This window comes from Oncorhynchus keta, chromosome 32 (genome assembly GCF_023373465.1).
Source record: "Oncorhynchus keta strain PuntledgeMale-10-30-2019 chromosome 32, Oket_V2, whole genome shotgun sequence".
Classification (NCBI taxonomy): domain Eukaryota; kingdom Metazoa; phylum Chordata; class Actinopteri; order Salmoniformes; family Salmonidae; genus Oncorhynchus; species Oncorhynchus keta.
The window spans coordinates 20,497,804-20,525,453 of NC_068452.1; the positions used below are offsets into that span (position 1 = coordinate 20,497,804).

The 27,650-nt window shown below is 44.8% G+C and overlaps 1 protein-coding gene across 1 annotated transcript; it reads left to right on the top strand.

Moving 5' to 3' along the window:
• The first annotated feature begins 13,157 nt into the window (after positions 1 to 13,157).
• On the top strand, positions 13,158 to 17,057 carry LOC118364735 (neurogenic differentiation factor 2-like). Its single transcript, XM_035746432.2, has 2 exons — positions 13,158 to 13,311; positions 15,535 to 17,057. The coding sequence occupies exon 2, from the start codon at positions 15,542 to 15,544 to the stop codon at positions 16,619 to 16,621; it is 1,080 nt and encodes a 359-aa protein (XP_035602325.1). The 5' UTR covers positions 13,158 to 13,311; positions 15,535 to 15,541; the 3' UTR covers positions 16,622 to 17,057.
• The last annotated feature ends 10,593 nt before the right edge of the window (positions 17,058 to 27,650 follow it).

Sequence of the window (27,650 nt, forward strand, 5' to 3'; positions counted from 1 at the left end):
CACATCAGCATACAGCACGGGGAGAACACTCTAATTAGGAACATAACAAATAGTGTAAATATGAACCACAGAACGACATGCCTTTACTGTATATATGGTATTGCACATACTCCATTCAACACCATAAAGTTCTGACAGTTACAGGCAAGTCCAGAGCGGTGAGTGGTGAGTGGGCTGGAACTTAAAGTGCATTAGAGGACTTAGTATCAGGGGAAGCAGCAACAACAAGACGAGGCTGGCGCTTGGTAAAAGGTCGCAATCACAGCATGTAAACAAAAACAGCTGTTCCAGTGCCCAAGAGGAGAAAGGGAAATAGACAGAGTGGGGGAGAGGAGGGAAACTTGAAGCCAAAGAGACACATAGGACAGGAACAGAGAGAGAGAGAGAGAGAGAGAGAGAGAGAGAGGGAAGGAAGGAAGGGGTGGATAGAGAAGTAGAGGAAAACAAAATTAAAGGAGGGAGAGGGGGCAGTCCCAGTCTGGCCCAGGGTTATTTGTAGGGCCATTCTGCAATTTCACTCGCAAGGCAGGAGGGGCTTTGGAAAGTGGAGAGTCGAGTTGGATGGATTTGGCCCCTGGTCAGGGAAGGGCTTTGGCTGTATTGGGCTGGGAGTGTGGCTGTGATGAGGGAGACAGCACAGCGGTTGGTGGAGGAGGAGTGCAACTAGGTGACAGGGGGAGGGGCAAACTTTAAACAGCAGGGAGAATTTTTATCCCGCAGGCAGGCTGGTCAGAGGAGGGGGAAGGCTGCCAGCCGTGTTATTCACTCGCTTACATGTGGGAGGACAGATCGGGAGTTCATCAGTGGGCTTTAGAGCAGCGATTCTCAACTGGTGGGTCACGGGAGGTTTTTAATTTTTTTTTTTTTTTTTTTTTGTTCACCTTTATTTAACCAGGTAGGCTAGTTGAGAACAAGTTCTCATTTGCAACTGCGACCTGGCCAAGATAAAGCATAGCAAAATAGGTCACGGGTGTATAGGTAAAATAGAAATATATATACTGTACAAATACTGAGCAAAAATATAAAACGATATTACTGTGATACACTTCATATAAGGAAATCAGTCAATTGCAATAAATAAATTAGGCCCTAATCTATGGATTTCATATGACTGGAAATACAGATATGCATCTGTTGGTCACAGATACCTTGAAAGAAAGGTGGCGGCGTGGAACAGAAAACCAGACAGCATGTGGTGTGACCACCATTTGCCTCATGCATCTCCTTTCCATAGAGTTTATCAGGCTGTTGATTGTGGCCTTTGGAATGTTGTCCCACTTCTCTTCAGTGGTTGAAGTTTAGTTGTTGTTGCTTCACAGGCCTTGGCCCAGGGGCTTCAGCCCCGGTGAGCCCCTGCATTACTCCGGCCCTGAGTTGATCAACATTTTTCATCAAGAATATCAGCAAACTTGTATTATTGGCAATGAAAGAGGTGGGAACGTTATTCCCATGACATATACTTGCTACATTACTATCAATATAGCATTACAAATCATTTTCCAGGTTGTATTTGGATGATTATTTTTCGTGAAGCGAATATTGGGTCCAACTGAGAACCTGATTCAATTTGAGTCCCGAGGCGAAACAAGTTGAGAAGCATGGCTTTAGAGGGTTTGGCTTCATCGCCTTCTCTGCACACATCTACCTCCTGTGTCAATGTAAGAGTGAAAGAGCCTGGGGATCTTGGAAGAATTAGAGCCAGACATCCTGGAAAGAGAATACATCAACAGAAACACGCCATAAAACTCCTGGAATTGACTCTGGCAGCTGCAGGGCACACACATAAACACACAGAGAGAGAGAGAAGACTGTCATCTCCTATGACAGACTGGAGTATGTAACTCTAACCTCTCCTAAATGGGGCATCTCTGTCCATGTGACAGCCAAAAGGGCAGGGGTTGACAGGGCTTCTCCCCAAAGTTATTACAGCCCCCCAGAGGCAAGTTCAGCCCGGGCTCAGCTCTGCTCTGGCTCAATGAGCTCAGACTAAGCATAGTGGAGGTTTGAAAGCTGGTCCCATAGAATGACATACAGTGGCGTGCGAAAGTATTCACTCTCCTTGACATTTTTCCTATTTTGTTGCCTTACAACCTGGAATTAAAATTGATTTTTTTTGGGGGGGGGTTGTATCATTTGATTTACACAACATGCCTACGACTTTGAAGATGCTAAATATTTTTTTTTATTGTGAAACAAACAAGAAATAAGACCAAAAAAAACTGAAAATTTGAGCGTGCATTACTATTCAACCCCCCAAAAGTCAATACTTTGTAGAGCCACCTTTTGCAGCAATTGCAGCTGCATGTCTCTTGGGATATATGTCTCTATAAGCTTGGCACATCTAGCCACAGGGATTTTTGTCCATTCTTCAAGGCAAAACTGCTCCAGCTCCTTCAAGTTGGATGGATTCGGCTGGTGTACATCAATCTTTAAGTCATACAGATGCTCAATTGGATTGAGGTCTGGGCTTTGACTAGGCCATTCCAAGACATTTAAATGTTTCCCCTTAAACCACTCGAGTGTTGCTTTAGCAGTATGCTTAGGGTCATTGTCCTGCTGGAAGGTGAACCGCCATCCCAGTCTCAAATCTCTGGAAGACTGAAACAGGTTTCCCTCAAGCATTTCCCTGTATTTAGCGCCATCCATCATTCCTTCAATTCTGACCAGCTTCCCAGTCCCTGCCGATACAAAACATCCCCACAGCATGATGCTTCCACCACCATGCTTCACTGTGGGGATGGTGCTCTCGGGGTGATGAGAGGTGTTGGGTTTGCACCAGACATAGCGTTTTCCTTGATGGCCAAAAAGATCACTTTTAGTCTCATCTGACCAGTGTACCTTCTTCCATATGTTTGGGAAGTCTCCCACATGACTTTTAGTGAACACCAAACGTGTTTGCTTATTTATTTTCTTTAAGCAATGGCTTTTTCTGGCCACTCTTCCGTAAATCCCAGCTCTGTGGTGTGTATGGCTTAAAGTAGTCCTATGGACAGATAGTCCCATCTATGCAGCTCCTTCAGGGTTATCTTTTGTCTCTTTGTTGCCTCTCTGATTAATGCCCTCCTTGCCTGGTCTGTGAGTTTTGGTGGGCAGCCCTCTCTTGGCAGGTCTGCTGTGGTGCTATATTCGTTCCATTTTTAATAATGGATTTAATGGTGCTCCGTGGGATGTTCAAAGTTTTGAAAATAAATGTATAACCCAACCCTGATCTGTACTACTCCACGACTTTGTCCTTGACCTGTTTTAGAGCTCCTTGGTCTTCATGGTGCCGCTTGCTTGGTGGTGCCCCTTGCTTATTGTTGCAGACTCTGGGGCCTTTCAGAACAGGTGTATACATACTGAAATCATATGACACATCATGTGACACTTAGATTGCACACAGGTGGACTTGATTTAACTAATTATGTGACTTCTGAAGGTAATTGGTTGCAACAGATCTCAGTAGGGGTTTCATAGCAAAGAGGGTGAATACGTAAACTCAGCAAAAAAGAAACATTCCTTTTCAGGACCCTGTCTTTCAAAGATAATCCATAAAAATAATCCATCCAAATAACTTCACAGAGCTTAATTTGTAAAGGGTTTTAACACTGCTTCCCATGCTTGTTCAATGACCCATAAACAATGAATGAACATACACCTGTGGAACGGTCCTTAAGGTCACAGTCACACTAACAGCTTACAGACGGTAGGCAATTAAGGTCACAGTTATGAAAACTTGGGACACTAAAGAGGCATTTCTACTGACTCTAAAAACACACGCAAAAAAAGATGCCCAGAGTCCCTGCTCATCTGCGTGAATGTGGCTTAGGCATGCTGCAAGGAGGCATGAGGACTACAGATTTGGCCAGGGCAATAAATTGCAATGTCCATACTGTGAGACTCATAAGACAGCAATACAGGGAGACAGAACAGCTGATCATCCTCGCAGTGGCAGACATGTGTAACACCACCTGCACAGGATCGGTACATACGAAAATCACACCTGCGGGACAGGTACAAGATGGCAAAAACAACTGACCGACTAAGTTACACCAGGAACACACAATCCCTCCATCAGCGCTCAGACTGTCCGCAATAGGCTGAGAAAGGCTGGACTGAGGGCTTGTAGGCATGTTGTAAGGCAGGTCCTCACCAGACATCACTGGCAACAACTTCGCCTATGGGCACAAACCCACCGTCGCTGGACCAGACAGGACTGGCAAAAAGTGCTCCTCTCTGACAAATCGGGGTTTTGTCTCACCAGGGGTGATGGTCAGATTCGCATTTATCGTCGAAGGAATGAGCGTTACACCGAGGACTGCACTCTGGAGTGGGATTGATTTGGAGGTGGAGGGTCCGACATGGTCTGGGACGGTGTGTCACATCATCATTGGACTGAGCTTGTTGTCATTGCAGGCAATTTCAACGCTGTGCGTTACAGGGAAGACATCATCCTCCCTCATGTGGTACCCTTCCTGCAGGCTCATCCCGACATGACCCTCTAGCATGACAATGCCACCAGCCATACTGCTCGTTCTGTGCGTGATTTCCTGAAAGACAGGAATGGCAGTGTTCTGCCATGGCCAGCGAAGAGCCCAGATCTCAAAATCCCATTGAGCATGTCTGGGACCTGTTGGATCTGAGGGTGAGGGCTAGGGCCATTCCCCCCAGAAATGTCCGTGCAGGTGCCTTGGTGGAAGAGTGGGGTAACATCTCACAGCAAGAACTGACAAATCTGGTGCAGTCCATGAGGAGGAGATGCACTGCAGTACTTAATGCAGCTGGTGGCCACACCAGATGCTGACTGTTACTTTTGATTTGATTTTGACCCCCCCCTTTGTTCAGGGACACAGTATTCCAGTTCTGTTAGTCACATGTCTGTGGAACTTGTTCAGTTTATGTCTCAGTTGTTGAATCTTGTTATGTTCATACAAATATTTACATATGTTAAGTTTCCTGAAAATAAACGCAGTTGACAGTGAGATGACTTTTTTTATTGTTGAGTTTAAGCACCAATTTTCCATATTTAAAAAATATATATAGATTTTCTGAAACAAGTTTTTTTTTTTCATTTCACTTCACCAATTTGGACTATTTTGTAAACTCCAAATAAAAATCAATTTAAACTAAAGGTTGTAATGCAACAAAATAGGAAAAAGGTAATGGACCATTGAAACTATAATCCACACCCCCACTCAGTCGGGTCCAATCCTGCCCCACCCTAATTCCTCATGAGCGCCAGCCAAGTGTTCTGTTGGTAATAAGCTGAAGCATCTGGGGTTTGGACGTCAAAAGCAACGTAAAATGTGAAATCATTCATTTATAAGGATCACAGAGAGGCTTTGTCCCAGGACAGCAGGTGTTCTCGTAATTCATAGCAGGTCACACAGAAAGAGAGTGTTTATCAGTCCTCACTTCACTCATCCCTCTGCTCTCCACCTGCGTTACCTCGCTGACACATCACAGCTGGCAAATACTAACTATGTGTTCACATCATACAATGATTCTGGTCATGTAGTGGTTATAGGGTATGGGATGGCACTGTGGGAACCAGATGAATATGCACACGGTCATGCGTGCAAGTAGAAACACACGCACAGAAAGAGAGGTTGAGAGAGAGAGAGCGTGAGAGAGAGAGAGAGAGAGAGAGAGAGAGAGAGAGAGAGAGAGAGAGAGAGAGAGAGAGAGAGAGAGAGAGAGAGAGAGAGAGAGAGAGAGAGAGAGAGAGAGAGAGAGAGAGAGAGAGAGAGAGAGAGCGAGAGAGAGGGAGAGAGACAGAGAGAGAGAGAGACAGAGAGAGAGAGAGAGAGAGAGGCGAGAAACAGAGCGAGAGAGAGAGAGAGAGAGAGAGAGAGAGAGAGAGAGAGAGAGAGAGACGAGAGAGAGAGCGAGAGAGAGAGCGAGAAACAGAGCGAGAGACAGAGGGGAGAGAAAGAGGGAGAGAGAGAGAGAGCGAGATAGAGAGAGAGAGGGAGAGGGAGAGGGAGAGAGAGGGAGAGAGAGTGAGAGAGAGACAGAGCAAGAGGGAGAGAGAGAGAGAGAGAAAGACAGAGTGAGAGAGTGAGAGAGAGAGAGAGAGAGAGAGAGAGAGAGAGAGAGAGAGAGAGAGAGAGAGAGAGAGAGAGAGAGAGAGAGAGAGAGAGAGAGAGAGAGAGAGAGATTATTGTACCATAAGGACTATGATGATGACAATGCCAGACACTGAGCATACTGAGAAAGTGAGTACTCTGGCTCTGGCCTGGACCTACATCCATCTGGAATGTGTTAGGACAACAGGCACACTCACCAAATGATGGGATAATCCCTGGGAGACGGAGAAAAAGGGAGAGAGAGAGGAACAGAGTAGGGAAAAAGAGATAATCACAAAGCACATGTTGACATGGACCAGGTCCACTGTGAGAGGTGGATTACAGAAGAGGCAGGGGGAAGAAGTGATGAAAAGATCCATGGTAGGAACTCTTTGTGTCCAAAGTCCACCATCTACTGGTAGAAAAGGAGATGCAGCAAGGAAGCAAACAGAAAGCATGCCGGGATGCAGTGTCACTTAATATCCTATAGATGTCGATCTTGCCTCATATTTTATCATGTGAATAAACCCCTGACACTGACATCTAAACATGGTACTGTCGCAGATGAAGGACATTATGACAGGAGAGGAGGTAGCTATGACTAGGGCAGTGACTTATTTAGGCCTCTCTCTCTCTCTCTTTCTCTCTACCCTTCTCTCTCTCTCTCTCTCTCTCTTTCTCTCTACCCTTCTCTCTTTCTCTCTACCCTTCTCTCTCTCTCTCTCTTTCTCTCTTCCTCTCTCACTCCCTCTTTATCACCCTCTTTCCGTCCTTCTCTCTTTCCACTTCTCTCTTTCTCTCTCTCCTCTTTTTCTCTCTCTCTCTTTCTCTCTACCTACCTCTCTCTCCCTCTCTATCTCTCCCTCTGTCTCTCCCCCTTCTCTCATTCTCTCTCTCTCTTCTTCTCTTTTTCTCTCTTTCCTTCTTTCTCTTGAAATATACCCTCTCTCTCCCTCCCTTCCTCCCTCTACACCCCCAAGCACCTCACTCATATCATCAATAATATATGGGCCCTTGTTTCCACTGCCACAATTAATCCTCTATCGTTACTATAATTAAAAGGCAGAAATCCCACAAGATGGTTCAGCTTGGCCGGGCATGGTCTGGCACGGGAACTGATGAAGAATCCCTGAGCCACGCACACCCTGTAGCCACACACACACGCACACAGAGACACACACACACACACACACACACACACACACACACACACACACACAGACACCCACACACACACAGACACCCAGTTAGTCAGGCAGTCTAACTAGACAGACAAACAGACAGACAGATAAACAGACAGATTGGGAGACACGTAAGCAATGCACAAAGTAGTGTGAGTACCTTTCTCCACCTCCATACAGACACACACTCACATGGACCCACACACAGACCAATGTGGCTGGTATCCACGGCAGCCAGAGCCAGGCAGCACAGAGACAGAGAGGTGGAGCTGTCTGATGCTGCAATTAAGGACCACACTGTCTTGGTGAGCGGAGAGCGCACAGGGATGAATATTTCAGACCGGAGATCTCTATGGGAACCTATGATGTGTCCTGGCAGACCTACAAACACACAAACACAGACAGAGCTGCCAGGGCTGCTGTTTGCCTCTCAACTAGGCTACATTACCATTAGCATCAAACCTGATACATGAGCTGAACCACAAACTGACTGTATTCATGAACTCACTCTTTTCTCTTCACTTCTTCAATCTTGTAAATGATTTTTAGGAAGCTCCAGTGCAAACACACTCTTATGGCCACATAGAAACACACACATACACACACAGATGAGCAGTAGCAGCACTCCCCCTGGTGTGTGTTCATTGTGGATGCTGGCTGCACACAGACCTCCTCCTGCCCCTTCATCCTCGGCCCCATCTCCACTTGATTTATCGCTCTCTAATACCACTGCACTAATTAGTCAAGTAATTAATTAATAGGCATTTGCATTTGTGCATATGCAATTAGGAGGCTGGAGAGAGGAGAGTGCAGATGGGGTCTGGGAGTCTGGTGGGGGAGGGTGCGTGTGTGTGTGTGTGTGTGTGTGTGTGTGTGTGTGTGTGTGTGTGTGTGTGTGTGTGTGTGTGTGTGTGTGTGTGTGTGTGTGTGTGTGTGTGTGTGTGTGTGTGTGTGTGTGTGTGTGTGTGTGTGTGTGTGATTACATGTAATCTGGTCAGAATCATGGTAGTGTGGGACACTGGGTGGTGACAGGTACAGGGGTAAAGCAAAAAGACTTTGACACTCCTGTGGTAGACAATCTGACCAACCAATCCACTGCAGCCAATGAGAGTCACAGTGTTGATGTACATGTGAGTGTTGCACCTAAAGGACTACGCCTTTATAGAGGAAACACCCATTGAAGGGTCTCTAAATTATAGTTTATATTGGGTGGTTGTCAACAGACAAGGATAACACCCAGGTGGTTCATACGTGCGAACCACCGCACTTAACCATGGAAAGGTGACTGGGAATATGGCCGAATACAAACAGTGTAGTTATTCCCTCCGCAAGGCAATCAAACAAGTGAAATGTCAGTATAGAGACAAAGTGGAGTCGCAAGTCAACGGCTCAGAAACTAGGTGTATGTGGCCTCGTCTTCAGACAATCATGGACTACAACAGGAAAACCAGCCACGTCACCGACACCAACTTCTTGCTAAACACCTTCTTCGCCCGCTTTGAGGCCCGGTACCAAGGTCTTCTCCGTGGCTGACGTGAGTAAGACATTTAAACGCGTTAACCCTCGCAAGGCTGCCGGCCCAGACAGCATCCCTAGCCGGGTCCTCACAGCTTGCGCAGATTAGCTGGCTGGTGTGTTTACGCACATATTCAATCTCTCCCTATCCCAGTCTGCTGTCCCCCGGTTCAAGATGGCCACCATTGTTCCTGTACCCAAGAAGGCAAAGGTAACTGAACTAAAGGACTATTGCCCCATGGCAATTCACTTCTGTCATCATGAAGTGCTTTTTAGTCACACGTCAAGGATCGTATCACCTCCACCTTACCTGTCACCCCAGACCCACTTCAATTTTCTTACCGCCCCAATAGGTCCACAGACGATGCAATCACCATCACACAGAACACTGTCCTATCCCATCTAGACAAGAGGAATATCTATGTAAGAATGCTGTTCATTGACTACAGCTCAGCATTCAACACCATAGTACCTTCCAAACTCATCATTAAGCTTAAGGCCCTGGGTCTCAACCCGGCCCTGTGCAATTGGGTCCTGGACATCCTGACGGGCCGCCCCCAGGTGGTGAAGGTAGGAAACAACATCTCCACTTTGCTGATCCTCAACACTGGGGCCCCACAAGGGTGCGTTCTCAGCCCCCTCCCGTACACCCTGTTCACCCACGATTGCGTGGCCATGCATGCCTCCAACTCAATCATCAAGTTTGCAGATGACACAACAGTAATAGACTTGATTACCAACAACAACGAGACAGCCTACAGGGAGGAGGTGAGGGCTCTCGGAGTGTGGTGTCAGGAAAACAACTTCTCACTCAACGTCAACAAAACAAAGGAGATAGATGGACTTCAGGAAACAGCAGAGGGAGCACCCGCCCTATCCACATTGACGGGACAGCAGTGGAGAAGGTGTTCCTCGGCGTACACATCACGTACAAACTGAAATGGTCCACCCACACCAACATCGCCTCTTCAACCTCAGGAGGCTGAAGAAATTTGGCTTGTCACCTAAAACTTTTACAGATGCACAATTGAGAGCATCCTCTCGAGCTGTATCGCCGCCTGGTACAGCAAATGCACCGCCCACAACCGCAAGGCTCTCCAGAGGGTGGTGCGGTCTACACAACCCATCACCGGGGGCAAACTACCTGCCCTCCAGGACACCTACAGCACCCATTGTCACAGGAAGGTCAAAAAGATCATCAAGGACAACAACCACCCAAGCCACTGCCTGTTCACTCTGCTACCATCCAGAAGGCGAGGTCAGCACAGGTGCATCAAAGCTGGGACCGAGAGACTGAAAAACAGCTTCTATCTCAAGGCCATCGACTGTTAAACAGCCATCACTAACACAGAGAGGCTGCTGCCTACATACAGACTTGAAATCATTGGCCACTTTAATAAATAGATCACTAGTCACTTTAATAATGCCACTTTAATAATGTTTACATATCTTGCATTACTCATCTCACATGTACAGTTTGGCAAAGAAGTATTTAGTCAGCCACCAATTTTGCAAGTTTTCCACTGAAAAAGATGAGAGAGGCCGGTAATTTTGAGATCTGGAGACTGGCTAGGCCACTCTAGGACCTTGAAATGCTTCTTACGAAGCCACTCTTTCATTGCCCGGGCGGTGTGTTTGGGATCATTGTCATGCTGAAAGACCCAGCCACGTTTTATCTTCAATACCCTTGCTGATGGTAGGCTTTGTTACTTTGGTCCCAGCTCTCTGCAGGTCATTCACTAGGTCCCCCCATGTGGTTCTGGGATTTTTGCTCACCGTTCTTGTGATCATTTTGACCCCACGGGGTGAGAACTTGCGTGGAGCCCCAGATTGAGGGAGATTATCAGTGGTCTTGTATGTCTTCCATTTCCTAATAATTGCTCCCACAGTTGATTTCTTCAAACCAAGCTGCTTACCTATTGCAGATTCAGTCTTCCCAGCCTGGTGCAGGTCTACAATTTTGTTTCTGGTGTCCTTTGACAGCTTTTTGGTCTTGGCCATAGTGGAGTTTGGAGTGTGACTGTTTGAGGTTGTGGACAGGTGTCTTTTATACTGATAACAAGTTCAAACAGGTGCCATTAATACAGGTAACGAGTGGAGGACAGAGGAGCCTCTTAAAGAAAGAACTTACAGGTCTGTGAGAGCCAGAAATCTTGCTTGTTTGTAGGTGACCAAATACTTATTTTCCACGATAATTTGCAAATAAATTCATTAAAAATCCTACAATGTGATTTTCTGGATTTGTTTTCTCATTTTGTCTGTCATAGTTGAAGTGTACCTATGATGAAAATTACAGGCCTCTCTCATCTTTTTAAGTGGGAAAACATGCACAATTGGTGGCTGACTAAATACTTTTTTGCCCCACTGTATATACTCACTGGTCACCATAGCAACACCCACCCATAACCCGTAGCACGTGCTCCAGCAAGTATATTTCACTGGTCACCCCCAAAGCCAACACTCCCTTTGGCTGCCTTTCCTTCCAGTTCTCTGCTGCCAATGACTGGAACGAATTGCAAAAATCGCTGAAGCTGGAGTCTTATATCTCCCTCACTGTTCCTAGGCTGTCACTGAAAATAAGAATTTGATCTTAACTGACTTGCCTAGTTAAATAAAGGTTAAAAAAATGTAGATGTATATATTCTTACTCCATTTCTTTACTTAGAGTTGTGTGTGGAATTGTTAGATTACATGTTAGATGTTGTTGCACTGTCGGAACTAGAAGCACAAGCATTTCACTACACTCGCAATAACATCTGCTAACTGTATGTGATTTGATCTGGAAAAAAATCCATACTCACACACACAAGCGCATTATTTTGCATAAACTCTTCTCAGTATTCTAATTCCAGTTTACAGCCGCCATGTTTGTTGTCTCCTTTAGCCTGTCATTGGCTAAAACGATGCTGTTGACATTTGCCATTTATTTTGGCAAGGTGATTTGAAGGATGATTGGGACTTGTTGAAAAGCACGGGTAAGGCAACCCGTGCCCAGCGTCCTCCATTCCCACCTCCCCAGTGCCCAGTACTGCTGAGGTAGGGCACCGATTTGGCTGGCAGCAGGGCCTGACGTGATGCCTTCCATCCCCCACATTTGGAGGGGTGCCAGGATGCCATCCTCTCTCTCAGCCCGTCGGGGACTGGATGGGACACATTACTGAATGTGCAGAATCATGACCCCCATAGCCACAGCTGTTGCCACACTACTGCTGACCCCGCAGGTGACCCTCCCCTGGTGACTGTCTGACTGGGATCTCTGGGGAGTTGGAGGAGAACCTGGCCCAAGGACATGAACCCATGGTGCTATTTCCCTGCTTCAAAATGTCCCTTTGCCTGCCTCTCAATTGTCTGTCATTGCTGTGCCAAAGGACAGACACATGCATGCCAACTTGGACCTGGTGGTCACAGAGCTCGTTTTCCAGATTAACTTCACTAATGCCTGCCTAATGGTGAGATATTGGAGTTGGAACTTGGAATAGAGATAACTCAGGGATACCGATGACACAGGAAGTGGGGAAGAGGAAAGCAGGAATTCGCAGGCTTGCAGCACTCTTCTTTATAACGCCATTGATTTGGTTAGTGTGCCAACGCTCCTCCCACTCTGGGCAACCGCACAGATGCCAGCTCCAACCACCCCGAACCCCTCCCTCACGGACCCCCGCCCTTATCCCGTCCCTGGTGGGGTTGCACACCTGGGCCCTATCGTTGTTGCTGTGCAGGAGGACTGGCGCTTGCTCGCCCCGCAGGCACCCCTCAGCGTCTCACTCTGAAAACACCAGCGCTCAAGCAATCTCGTCATCCCTCCTACCTGTGCCCACGTCTAATCTCATCTCAGGAGCACCTGTAAACAACAAACAATCAATAGGGTCTCAATAGCCGAAATGTATCTGTCTATCCGCGTTTATTGATTGATCGTTCTGCCCATAGAGTCTGCACGCAATGCTATTTGTTTTGATAGTTTTCCCCCTGAATAGATCACTATAATGCTATTCAATTAGGTACATAAATAGATAAACAATATCGCATTCTGTTCCCAGGTCTGCAAATGCACCCCAACCCCCTCTCCTTGATCACCATTGTTTTATGCATGCTATCGTTTAACTTAACCCTTAGGTTAAATGTAAAAAAAATAATAAAGGCAAATTACACCAATAATATCCGTTGTCTACAACAAACATTTTTGTTCGCCCATTTTTCTGTTCCTTCTCTTTCACTCGTTTTGCCTCGTCTCAGTTTCTCTCTTTTTCTGGCTGTGTGAGCGCGAGCGCGGTGACAGATGGCGGGGCCCTCTTCCCTCGGGAAGACAATCTCTCCGAATGCGGGCGCATGTCAATCACCGGCTCTCATGTGATGGCTCTTGCCAGTGACGTGCCAACCATATGGCCTGGCATCATAGCTGGTATGTAACCCTGCCTAGTAGCGATGCCCACACTGTCTCAGAGCGCGCGCGCGGATAGCACACTGAGCACCCTGCCGCACCTATAGGAGCGTTTGCTCGCGTTTGCTCGCGGTCCCAGAAGATGGTCTGAACTCACGCGCTTTCCACCCCTTCAAGAGCTCTCGCGGAGGTAAGTTGGAGTGTAAACAAATCGACGAGTGACCTTCCCAATATGGAAAGTAATTAATTTAATAAATCGATATTAATAATGCAAGGATAATTCGTGACCGGTTTTTGATGGATGTTTGTGCCTCCTTGTAAACGTCTGTTTTGAGTTCACTCAGCTAAATGCCATTTTTGAACATTTGGATTGTGGTGTAGCTATGGTTCTTCGTTTGGCACGATGTTATGCTCCATTTGTCCTTCAACTTTTAACAGCGCGGACCTCCATTCTCTGTGTTAATTATAGGCTAGGAGTGCAATATAATATTTCTTGCTTATTTTGTTCAGAAAACAGCTATCCACAAAGACAAGCTCTAGTCTACAGCATATCTCTGTGGACAATCGGAAAAAAAAAATAGACAACCTTCCTCCGGAATTGAATTAATTTCAATAGTCAGACAGTATAAGGCATTCATTTGATTAGTGAAAAATACATGGAAACATGAGAAACAGATAGATTAATAGAAAGAGAGATACAGAGGGAGAGAGAGGGGAGACAGCATTCTTCTTCACTGTCAGCTAATTATTTCTGCGTCTCATGGCTTAGATAGAAGATTTATCGATGATTTTATCTGAGTGTTCATCTTGGAGAAAAGGAAAGGGTGGGTGGGGCGTTATTGAAAGCGAATGTACAGTAGGCTAATGCGGACATTATTTATTTGTGTTTGTGTAATTGTATCATCCACAGTTATTCTTTCAACATGTTTACATTCCAAATACATCGATGGCTTCCCTACATCACGCAAGCACCGGCCATGCAAGAGGAGCTTAATTGTTACAATTAAAAAACAATTTTAAAATCTGTTTTCTGAAATGCATTTTTTATATGTTTTTTTTAAGGACTGCTAAAAGGATACAAAGCAATTTCCGTCTGTAAATGCAAACCTCTCCAACTAAAAGGGGTTTGGAATCGCTCAGTCGTGCATACTGAATTATGTGTGAAATATTTTTCTTGTAAGGTAGTCTACATGGTCTGTTAATTAAACGTTTTTTTTTTTTTTAATTGAGCAAATCTCCTGAGCCTGAAATTTCCAAACGAGATTTTGCCTCTGGCACACCCTCGAGATAATTAGCACCGTATTCCTCCTGGTTGACTTTGGGTCCACACACATCACGTAGCCCAACCACAGTTCTCCAGCCTACCAGAGATACAAGAGATTTACAGTGATTTAGGGTGACAATATGTTACTGATTTGAGATGGTTTAAATTGTCCATCTATCATATCTTTGCACTGGCTATTTACATTCAAATACCATCTCGTTTCTCCTTTTCGGATAATTGATGCTATTTTCAAAAAGGCCTGGCTCAATCAACTTCGTATTTTAGGATTATAATATTTGGATGATATTCTAATTGGTGTTTGGGTAAGATATTTACAAATTAAATCTTTGTTGAGTGCCATAATAACAATGTACATTCTTTTTTATTACTATCATTATTATTATAATAATTATTTATTGGCTATCAAAATGGATCTTTGTGGATAATATTAACCCATGTGATCCTATAGTACCTGATAGGCTATAAGGCTGAGCGTGATAAGACAACAGTGGCTCTGCAGGTGTGGTAGAAGTCAGCTCAATGTCAAATGTGACCAAAAATAGGATAGCCTATTCATTAAAATAACTTCCGATATCCACACACAATATTTTGTGATCACCTTCTGACACGATGAGCAACACCAAGGTATAGAAACTAAAATCAGAGTATAAATGTGCATGTCCTCTTGCCGTGCTTTTTGTGGGTGGTGCGGTGGAATAGTGCTGGAATGTAGCCAGAAGTATGTGAGCGTCGGGGGGAGTGAAAGTAGGGGCACGTTGCTTCACAGTGCGCCCCACGGGATCTGTAATGTGGCCTGTGCTGTTGAGACCCGCTGCGCGAGGGCAGGAGGGGGGGCACATGGACAACAGCAGGGAATTAAATAGGGGACCGGTTGGGCGATAGACCCGGGTGTTCACTGAAATGTTTCTGATGGCATGCTGTTTTAGTTCCTCCCAAACACGTCTAATTTCAGTCTTATTAGGCTATTCATGTCCTCTGCCTTTATCATGAAGAGATATTCATCCAAACTTGATTGAGAATTATCTCATTGTTGTTGAATGCATTTCATTACGTTCTTGTTTTTTCCTTCAGACCTTTTCTGATTTGAAATGTCCTCACTCCTCAGACAACTTTCTTTATCTCTTTCAGTGCCGCAATGTTGACTAGGCTGTTCAGTGACCCGTCGCTGCTTCCCGACATGCATAAGTATTCGGCCTGGGCAGAGGACAGCGAGAGCGAGGACTCGAAGACCAAGGATGATGAGGATCACTGCCGCGTGGGCGATGACGACATGGATGTCCCGGACCTGAGAAGCAGCCGGGCACATTCTGAGATCGGCGGTGAAGACGAGGACGACGACGAGGCGGATGAGGACGAAGGAGAGGACGGTGCAGAGGGGGACGGGCCCAAAAAACGGGGCCCTAAGAAGCGTAAAATGACACCTGCGCGTATCGAGCGATCCAAGTTGCGTCGTCAAAAGGCAAACTCACGGGAGAGGACGCGCATGCACGACCTGAACTCTGCGCTCGACAATCTGCGTAAAGTCGTGCCCTGTTACTCAAAAACGCAGAAGCTCTCCAAAATTGAGACTCTCCGTTTGGCCAAGAACTATATCTGGGCCCTCTCTGAGATCCTGCGCTCCGGAAAGAAGCCTGATCTTGTGTCCTACGTGCAGACGCTGTGTAAAGGACTGTCCCAACCCACGACCAACCTGGTTGCGGGTTGTCTGCAACTCAACTCCCGAAACTTCCTAACGGAGCAGTGTCCGGAAGGGGGACGCTATCCCGGCTCCAACTCCTTCTCCATGCATCCTTACCCCTACCAGTGCTCCCGCCTCTCCAGCCCTCAGTACCAGTCTGGTTCCAACTCGCATCCCTTACGGACACACGGGTACTGCTCAGCCTACGATTCGCTGTACGGTGGCAGTGGATCTCCAGAATACAACAGCCCAGAGTATGAGGGGCCCATCTCCCCTCCCGTGTGCATCAATGGCAACTTTTCTCTGAAGCACCAGGGCACTACGTCCCCCGAGGTAGCCGAGAAAGGCTATCATTACTCTATGCATTACTCCGGCCTGACCGGCTCTCGCCCCACTGCTGGCCACATATACGGTTCTTCAGGGGTGCGGAGCAGCATCCACTCCGAAAACGTATCGCCTTACCACGACATGCACCTGCACCACGAAAGGGCCCCCGTCCCCGTGTACGATGAACTCAATGCGTTTTTCCACAACTGAAAAAGCAGTAATATTGCCATGCGTGGGAGTCTTCTTGCAATCAACAATCAATTAGTTGCCCACCTTTGGCAAGGCGCGTGCACGGTCACACCCCCTCCCCTAAACCTTAGTCCCAAAGGACTATGACACCAGACACGGATCATTGTGGAAAAAAACGTTTTATTTATTGTTTTTCTATGTCCTTTTATATAATTGTATTTATTTTGTATCTATTCTGTGACGATGGGATGCTGTGAAAATGTTGCATTTGAAATGGAATGTGTACAGATTTGACGGTGATTGACGTATGGGTTATTATTGAACTAGATAGTTAAACAGAGTTCAAATGCAACCGCATAGTCACGTTTATAACATTGTAACAACCGATGATGCTGTAACTAATTTCGAAATAGAGGATTAAATTAAGAAGCAAGCAGTGCACTTAAAAGCAAGCATGTCGAAGAGATCGGAAGATGTATATTTTCAAATGTCGACAAAAATGGTAACAGCTATGTCGGAAAATTAAACATATTTGACCTCTATGCAAGAAATAGCCTACGCCAAACAAGTATACAAGGACCAATTACAGGCTATATCTAAAATAGTGTACATTAAATTAAATTACATTAAATTAATTGAACACTTCTCAACAATATCATTTCATTGCTTCTCGGCCCCTATTGTGATTTACCATAACACACACGTGAGGAATTCCTTGACGTCTATTTTTTATTTTTATTGAGGGACATAGATTCAAGTGGAAACGTTATGTCCTCACCATAATGACACAGAGAATACCATTTCCGATCCCTAGAATATCACCAATGGATAAGGAAAATGAAAGAATATTTGGCAGATTAGGCCTATAAGGCTAAAGCCAACATTTAAAATGAGTGATTCTAAAGTAGCAATATATGGGCTACCAGCTCCGTCTGGTCAAGTCATTTTAATGTAAACGATTCGATAGTGTTTACGTTCATTAGAATAGGCTACCTTTCATGGATTTGCAAGTTTGCACTATGTTTTAGATGTCATTCAAATGCAATTGAAAAGGGTTTCATTGTAAGCCAATAGCCTTGGCTTTTGTACATCTACAATCCTGTCAGTGACGGAACGAAGAATCGGATAGGCCGACAATTAAATGAACACAATATTTCATGACATGCCACAGGAATAAATACGGCAAGTCTAGCAACTTAATCAATCGAACACATTGACTTGTTGAATAGGCCTATTTCTAAAAGGGCCAGGATTTAGCACTCAATTTCGAAATAGTCGAAGTTATATCAGAAGGTCGATATATTGCACTGAAATGACAGGATGATTATTGTTATTATTATTTACAAACAGTATTATTCCATGCATAATCGTGTCTATACTAACTAAATCAATGCAAATATTTCCACTAAGGGTCCCCCGAGTCGTCAACATGTGTTGCATTTTTCATTGAAAGCGAAAGTGAAAACTTTGTATTTAAACAATGTGTGTGTGTGTGTGTGTGTGTGGTAAAATAAAAGGATAATACATTCAATTGTGCTACATCATTTCATTTGAAACCTATATCCAAGTTGTTACTCGGTAAACGTCCTTTCTCGTTGAAATCCAGAACCATTAATTCATGTAAAAAAAAAAAGAAAGTATCGGCTGGCTCGCTGGTTAAGTTATCAGTATAATCATCAACTATATAAGGGCTATATTATATTCTTCCTATGATGATTCTTATCATTGGAAATGCTCTATGACACGATGATTGAGTGTGGCCTGGAAAGGGATGGGTTTAACATCAAACATCCCAATATCGCTCTGCTTTCGGGAAGTGCGTTAAGGCTATAGAAGTAGCATCACTTGACACGTGACTCGAACAGGTTTAATATAGCAGATTTATAAGCTATGTCAACATGTTGCAGTAAATCACATTCTTCAAATGAGCCCGCAAAAAAAAAAGGGTTGTAAGAATGAGTTCGAAAGCCACGTTCGAAAGACTTCCACTTGTGGGAGATGATAAAAAAAATGTCTAATGATTCGGCATAGAGGCACAAACGGGAATTCTATGATCTAATCAACAGGCCAACACCATCTTTCCGGAACACAACGAACATATTACAAATACAAATGTGTCAACAAAGAAGCCCTGCAATGGACTCTAATGAGTTGAACAGCAGGATCCGGACAGATTGGGAAACGGCCCCCGGTACTGCAGGCGAGCCAAAATCCCTAACAGTTACCAAAGGGCCGGTCTGAAGCTTTCGGGGATTTCTAGGACGTTCAAATGATATGGGAGCCGTTATGAGCCTAACGAATTCCTTTGAAGAGAGGGCCTGCTATGACAACTAACTTCTAGATCAGGGGTGTGCAACTTTGATGTGGGTGGGGCCACAAAACATCGGAACTCGTCATGAGGGTCTGCAGTGGCTCGCGGGTCTGCGTACCCACATCCATACCCAGATGCAGTCAGAACCGATCCAATTCTTTTGGGGGACCTCCCACCTTTGCGAGCAATACATTTTAGCCCCCCTCTACACTTGACGTTTTAGAGTTCATCCTGCAATTTTACACATTTTGCCAGGCGGGTAGAAAGAATGTTGCTGTTTTAAAGCAAGTTAGCTGCAATTCTACATATTCTTCCATGGAGTGCTGACATATGTTTGCAGTTTTGCGGTCTGATGATCAATGGTTGCTCATCCCGGATCTAGATCATGAGTTTGTGTTTTTTTCCGGGCTACTTTTTCGATTGTACATACAAGCAACCGTGCTCCTGCTCCCTTTGAGCGCATGCCAGAATATTCTTGGCATCAAAGGTAAACTTGACTGAATGGACACAAGGATCACAATGCACGAGATAGAGACAAACGGGCGGTGTATATGAGAACACGGAAGAAACGCGGAAGAAATACAGACTATAGCCCTATTCGCTGACATTAAATAATAGATAATTGTAGCCCAAAAAAAGCACGAAACATAAGCGATCCCTAACTAGCAAAGATATCATTTGTAATCAAAACACGGCATTGGAAAGAGGCTAAAATGTTGCGGGCCGCAGAGGACCTTAATCCAGCCCATGTAGTCCATATTGGAATGGCAACCTTGACTTGGCTCAATGGACATTGACAGTGACGGTCATGTATTTTCCACAGCGCATTTCTTCAACCCCACCTGTATTTCTCCGCAGGTAGCCTACCCTGATGGACTAAGCAGGACATCATAATTTATCATAACTCGTCATAACATGCATAACTCTCACACACACGCACACATCGAGAGAGAGAGAGAGAGAGAGAGAGAGAGAGAGAGAGAGAGAGAGAGAGAGAGAGAGAGAGAGAGAGAAATACACTTTTGTGAGTGCGATGTTTACTGTTAATTTTATATTGTTTATTTCACTTTTGTTTATTATTATTATCTATTTCACTTGCTTTGACAATGTTAACATATGTTTCACATGCCACTAAAGCCCGTTGAAATGAATTGAATTCAGAGCGAGAGAGAGAATTCCGCAAAAATGTCCTCCGTGTACAACGTAAAACACCACATAATGCATGCAGAGCAGAATTAGGCCGATACCCGCTAATTATCAAAATCCAGAAAATAGACATTCAATTCCACAATTTGCTTGCCTTGCATATGCAATTCAATGTGTTTTCTCGTCAGCTATTAGGATAAAGATTTATGAGATTCCCAAACCTTCCATAACAAAGCCATCACACGCAGAGCGATGAACCTGGAGAAGATTCCCCCCTAAGCAAGCTGGTCCTGGGGCTCTGTTCACAAATACAAACAGACCCCACCGAGCCCTAGGACAGCAACACAATTAGACCCAATCATGAGAAAACACAAATATAATTATTTGACACATTGGAAAGAATTAACAAAAAAAACTGAGCAAACTAGAATGACATTTGGGCCTAAACAGAGAGTACACAGTGGCAGAATACCTGACCACTGTGACTGACCCAAACTTAAGGAAAGCTTTGACTATGTACAGACTCAGTGCGCATAGCATTGCTATTGAAAAAGGCCGCTGTAGGCAGACCTGGCTCTCAAGAGAATACAGGCTATGTGCACACTATCCACAAAATAAGGTGGAAACTTAGCTGCACTTCCTAACCTCCTGCCAAATGTATGACCATATTAGAGACACTTATTTCCCTCAATACAGAGATACACAAAGAATTCGAAAACAAACCCAATAATGATAAACTCACATATCTATTGGGTCACCGCAGCAAGATTTGTGACCTGTTGCCACAAGAAAAGGGCAACCAGTGAAGAGCAAACACCTTTGTAAATACAACCCGTATTTATGTTTATATATTTTCCCTTTTGTACTTGAACTATTTGCAGATAATGTGACATTTGAAATGTCTTTATTCTTTTTGAACTTTTGTGAGTGTAATGTTTACTGTTAATTTGTATTGTTTATTACACTTTTGTTTATTCTCTAGTTCACTTGCTTTGTCAATGTTAACACATGTTTGCCATGCCAATAAATCCCTTCAATTGAATTGAGAGAGAGATTTCCATTGTGCTTGAATATTTTGCCAGGCGTAGCTAATTCTCTAGGTCACAGTTACAGGTTTTTATTACTTTAATCAACAGTGTATTGTGTGATTGTAATTCCCTTGATGAAAAAACATTTTCGTCGGTTTTTTGTTTGTCTGAAAATACAGTAGGATTATTGTTTCAACTGAAATGATTTGTTTTTAACGAATATCTACACTAACCTTGTTTGATTTTACACTTTAAAAATATGTATATGGTGCATTCTTATGAGCAAAATTGGGGGATTTGGGGTAAAAATGCACTGAATGAACGTGTCTATGAATGTGCAAACATGCTTTTCAAAATGTACTATCAACTAGTTGAATGGCCTCCCGCACTGTCGAATGCTTTTGATATTGACGACTGCACTCAAACATTTATACATTTTAGTTTATAGCATAAGCACATTAACAACAGTAAAACATTCATATTCCTAAATAGATATATTTTTAAATTCACATGTCTCCATCACTAGATAATATCTCTAGGGATTTCATGGATAATATCTCTCAAGATTTCATGGAGCGTATAAGACATCGACTAAATTCACCGAGGGCATTACTTCCTGACTATCAACTATAATTAAAAACACACGGACATGTGCTGCAATGTAAATATCAGAATGAGAAAATAAAATGTAATTTAAGAGACAAAACAGGCCTTAGTCCCAATATGATCGTGTCAGGCAGCTCGCGCGGTCTAATATTTTCGTCGCAACTCTTGAACTCTTCAAGAAACTTATTCAATGCCATGATACACGTGAAGAAGAAAGAAAATAATTACATTCATTTGTATTATTCTTGAACACACACGTATGATTTTGAGGCAAGTCTTCTAGGCGCACAATGCAAGGGGCAGCAGTTGCCCTCCATTGTACATGAGACGATGCCACCCCGGCTTGGTTTGGAGCGCTGCCCCGGGACCCATATGTTCCTCAAAATGTCCAGGGTGCGATTTGTTGAGGACACTCCGGCTCACAGAAGAAAGGGAGCTGGGCTTGGACCGTGGAGTGATGATGACCGGCAGCAATGTAGGCCAGCAAAGCAGAAAGTATAAATTGAGAACAGCCTTGTTAAAAATATAATAAATAAAACAACATATATATGGACAAAATTAATTTTGTAGCCCCAGTTTATTGTTGGCCATTTGCATTAGAGGCTAAACTAATACTGGTGTGACATTTGGACAGCAATCTAAATTGAAAGTTTGACATAAAAAATTGAAGATTTAGCTAAAGCTTTTACATCAATTTTAAGCTTTTACATCAATAGACTAAATACAAATATAAAAACGAACATAACTACTTATCGGAAATCAGCCTATAAAAATAAACACAATTTTACTTAATCCCAAAAGCAGGCTACTTTACACGCAAGAGATGTTCAGGTGGATGAAATAGGAATTAGTCTAGGCTCAATCCATGCATTTATCTCAGTAATACGTGAGTTTGCTTATACAGTATATGTGACTAAAAACATCTAGGCTATTTTTTAGGCAAGTCTATTCCTTTCTCTCGTTTCAAACTGAACACCGAGCACCATTCACTCGAGCGTTTCATTATGCGAGAGGATGTGAAATAAACTCAAGTCTAGGCTACGTGGTCATTGATGCATTCCCTTACACGTGATTGTGATGTGACTAAATTGTGCCTTCACTCACTTTGGGATAATACAACTACCGGAACGATTTAGGCTATCTTGACACATTGAATAAAAAGTTATGTGCAGAAAGTTTAGTTCTGCATGATGTATTGCATAAAACAAGGTTAAATAGCTTATGATAATGCTATAGGCGTAGTCTATTCTTTAAAATGCATTTTTAGGCAAATCAGCAAAAGCTCAAGTTTACTGGTGTGTTTCTAGAGTCAGTGCAGGCGGAGGAGGAGCAGGCTCGAGCCAGTGGGAGAGGGCATCTATCAAAATATTCCCTCGTCCGGCGAGAGGTGCGCGCTATCCAGAGGCGGAAGTTGGCAGCGGTGCAGAGCTGTGCGTGCCAAGTTCCTTAATGTTCCCCGGCACCAGCACGAGCTCTGGAGAGGACACCCGCGCGCCTCGCCGCTGCCTCGTGCCAGTTTGCCCGGCCAAAGTGGCGCTGCTGGGAGGAGTCTGTATTTCTTTCCTAATTTCATGGCATCTGTTCATTATCCAGCACGTTTAAAACGAAAGTTCTTAGTCTGACTTCAAAACATACACACACACACACACACACACACACTGAGTAAGTGCTGATCAAATCCTCTGGGATTTGTTCGACTGGTGAAAACTTATTCATGCTGTGTTTTTATCAATTGACATAGCAGGAATTTATATTTTGGGATTGTTAACGAATGTGGTATTTGGCTAAAACTTTGCATTACAATATTTTTTAAATTATGTATGGAAATATTAAGGCCAACGTCAACTGTGGACTTACAGTAACTCCTCTCTACCCAGGATGGTGTTTATTGTTGACCACCAGCAGCACAATCCTCAGCTCTGAGAGATGGAGGGAGTCACTGCAACAGAAATGAAATAGAGATCGTATTGAAGGCTACGAACTTCACATACCAAACGCATACCAGAATACATCTCGCTGTTTAAATTATCGTGTGTGCCCACTCTTTTCTCGCTGAACTTGGTGGAAGATATCAAAGAAAAGTGTTTGTCCGACATAACAGTCAATGTAGTGCGATTATCAAAATGTCACAAGTATCTTTAACTGGTGTGAATTTCAATCAACATGTCTAAATATTAGAAATGCAAATTAAACAGGAAACATTTAAGAACCTGTAGGCCTACTTATAATACAGTGTGTATCAATAAAATACAAATGTACATATAAATAATTGTTTTATGTCATTATCATAAAAGCTACAGGAGAGGGCTTTTTTTTCTAGAAGAGACCATGATGCTGAAGGTAAGTAAAGTAAATCAACATCAGGTCATATCTAGTGCCATTGAACACACACACACACACACACACACACACACACACACACACACACACACACACACACACACACACACACACACACACACACACACACACACACACACACACACACACACACACACACACACACACACACACACACACACACACACACACACACACACACACACACACACACACACAAAGAGAGGGAGAGAGAGTAAGCTTACTTGAAATATCTTGCCTCTCACATAGTGAATACAAGCAAGCAAGCACACAATCCGACACAGCCAGCCCCATGCATGCACTGCTCAGCCCCAGTGCCAGACTGTACGCCAGACAAGGAGGTAAGGCTGTCACTGGCAGGCGATTCCATGGAAATTCCACAACATCTGTTAGTTATCGCACAATGGGGCACGGCGATGGGGCACATGCGACGGGTGCAGGCGAGGCAGAAGCTAAACGGAGAATCTGCTACTGTTGGATTGAATGCCAGGGGAGGAACGAGGGGGACACAGGAAGGGTGACAGACAGGGGTGGAGATTAGGAGGGGTGCCAGGTAGGTTTGGAACCTTGGGGGGGTTGCCACTTGCCACATAGGTTTAGAGGTTTTGGGGTTGCCATGTATGGGTGTTTTGCGCTTTTGGGGACAATGCAGGCAGAGGTGGAGATTGGGAAGACACCAGGGAGGGTGAGGCCTATAGGGGACAATGGCTTGGTAACTATAGTTTATTGTTTACTCTCTGCAGATGGATGCTTCCATCTGACAACTGTCAGTCATCTCTGTCGAGGGCAGTGCAGCTATGTTCTGGATGGTCACCAGTGAGACCCTCCCTGGGATGGGCGTGGTTGAACCATGTTTAGGAGGTTAAGTAGGAGTGTGCATGGGGACACTGCTGGATCAGAGGGGTAGCTGTGGGTTGTTGCTGGTCTGCACAGATGGCATGTGTTATAGGAGTGTGCTCTTGCTTGCTTGTGTGTTTGTGTGTGTGTGTGTGTGTGATAGGGTTGGATGATGCCTCGGTCACATGGGCAGCAGTAATTGGCCTCCATATTGACCAGTTTGCAGTGCTGGGGGGCGGGCAGTCTCCCAGCTGGACCTGTCAGACAGCATCCCATCCACCTCACTGATCACCCCCCTGACGACCTCTCCACTATCTTCCTCTTCTCTCGTCTCCATCCCCCCTGTCCTCCAGCACCTCTCCTTTCATCTCCTGTCTTCTCCTCCTCTCGTCTCCTCCCTTTCCTACCCTCTCCTAGCCTTCACCACCTGTCCGTTCCACTCCTCTCCTCGGCTCTACCATCTCAACTCTCCTCCTAGTCCTCTACCACCTCTCCACTCCTTAGTGTTCAGTTACATGTAGGTCACTAACAATAATTTCAACAACGTGTAATTAATGTTCCATGTATTACTGGACCAATACCGACGTCTCAGCTCTCTGAATAAAGACAGGTCATAAAGGTTTGCTATGAGCAGTCTCACGGCTCATCCCCAGCTAGAGGAAGCCATGCCCAGGCTTGGCAGCCGGGAGCCTACAGGTACGTAGCAAGTCTCTCCATCGTCTCTCCTTCACTCTTATCAGCCAGGAAACATGGAGAGTTGGCACACACTCCCTGGGAAAGGGGTGGGAACAACAGGGGGTCGGGAAACACACACGCAACCCTTGCCCTCGGCACAGACATGGGAGCCGATGCTGTCGCTAGGGATTCTGGGTTGGCTGGCTGGCTTTGGGAGAGAGATGGGAGGACCACAGGAAAACAGTGCAGATGCAATAACTTAACAACAGGCCCACATGCTGTGTCACCTTCAGAGAGAGAGAGAGAGAGAGAGAGAGAGAGAGAGAGAGAGAGAGAGAGAGAGAGAGAGAGAGAGAGAGAGAGAGAGAGAGAGAAGAGGGGAGACATAGCTGGCAGAATCATACCAAGTCTTGTGCCAAGCAAAGTGCACATGGGAGTAGGTGTGTGTGTGTGCTCTACATTTGCCTGTCAATGTACGTGTGTGCGTACATGTGTGTGTGTGTGTGTTTCAGAGAGTGTTCATGTGAATATGGCTACCGAGTTGCGCTATGTGCGTAAGAGTGAGTGTGTGTGTGTGTGTGATTGCACCAGTGTATCTGTATGTATGCTGTGTGTACATGTGCATGTGCAGGAAGTGGGGAGGAAGAGGGAGAGGATGGGGTGAGTGCACGTTTAAATTCTGTGACATCTGTTCATTACGAGTAGAGTGTGTTTATTTTTATACAGCGAGCCACAAGCAGAGAGCTCAATTGGCACCTCTGGTTAATGTAGCAGCCTGCCTCTACTGCACAGCAAATTAAATATTTAGAGGCAGACAGAAAGAATGAAGAAAGAGGCGAGGACGAAGGGAAAGAACGAGAGACATGATAGGATAATATGTGACAAAAATGCACACACACAAACGCGGATAAGCATTGCCACGCACACTCAAAGTCCCTGTTATAACTGAATTAAGCAAGGAACAGAGTCTGACAAATCCAGAAGTCACCCTAACACACTCCCATATCAGCAGTATGATGTGATGAGTCAGGACACACACTACGGTTTGTGGTGAAAACAGGCCAGCGTGAACTGAAACAGAACAAAGGACGCAAAATACTCAAATACAGTCTGTGTTCTTGATTTGCTTTCACATGATCATTCATATTCACACTAATTTACATGTGACTGATGCTCAACAGAGAGACACTACAATGAACTGGGCCTCTCCTACCTACTTCTTCCAGCTACAGGCCTTTCCTATAGGTGGATAGGAGCTTTTTCAATAGATGTTCCCTCTGCAGACTGGGGGACTGGAGAGAGGCCTGCTTGGCATGACTGAGGCTGATGCAAGCACCAACCACACCAGACAAACACTGTGGGAGTTGGGACATCTCTCCCTAGCTTGGTCCAGAACACACTCACTGACGGTGTGTGTGTATGTGCGCGCTTGCCTATGTGTGTGTGTGTGTGTGTGTGTGTGCGCGTGCCTATGTATGTGTACGTGCACGTACTCATTTGTGTGTGTGTGTCTGTAATGATGGGGTACATCAATGGGGTTCTCTCCACTCAGGCCCCATCTACTCTAAGGAGCCTCTGCCCCCCCCCCCCCCTGTCCAGTCCCACTCTCCTCCTCCCATGGGATGGCCTGCTCTGGAATGCCGCTCAAGGGGAAGAATCTCGCTGCAGGCACTCAATATGTCACATGTGTCTCAGAGAAGGAGGAACGGGGAGAGTGAGAGAAAGAGAGACAACATGAGAGAGATGAAGAAGAAGAAGATGATGAAGAAGATGACGAAGAAGAAGAAGAGGGGTTATGATACAGGTAGTACACTTTAAAGGACAATAATTAGGGCCGGGACGATACCAGTATCGCGATACTCGTTAGTACTGTGGCAAGGAAAGAAAACAGGAAGCAGATTGAACTTCTTTAGGAAAACAGCCATAATGTTGGAAATAAACATCATTATGTTGTCATCCTACATGGTAGTAAACTGTAGCAGCCGCATATGTGATGAGTCAAAAGGGTTAGTGCAAAAAGGATCGATGCAGATAGTCCAGGTAACTATTTATTAACTAACTATTTAGTATTCTTATGGCTTGGAGA

Bases quoted from the DNA above. Each gene is read 5' to 3' on its own strand.
- LOC118364735 (XM_035746432.2), top strand. From the start codon at position 15,542: ATGTTGACTAGGCTGTTCAGTGACCCGTCGCTGCTTCCCGACATGCAT.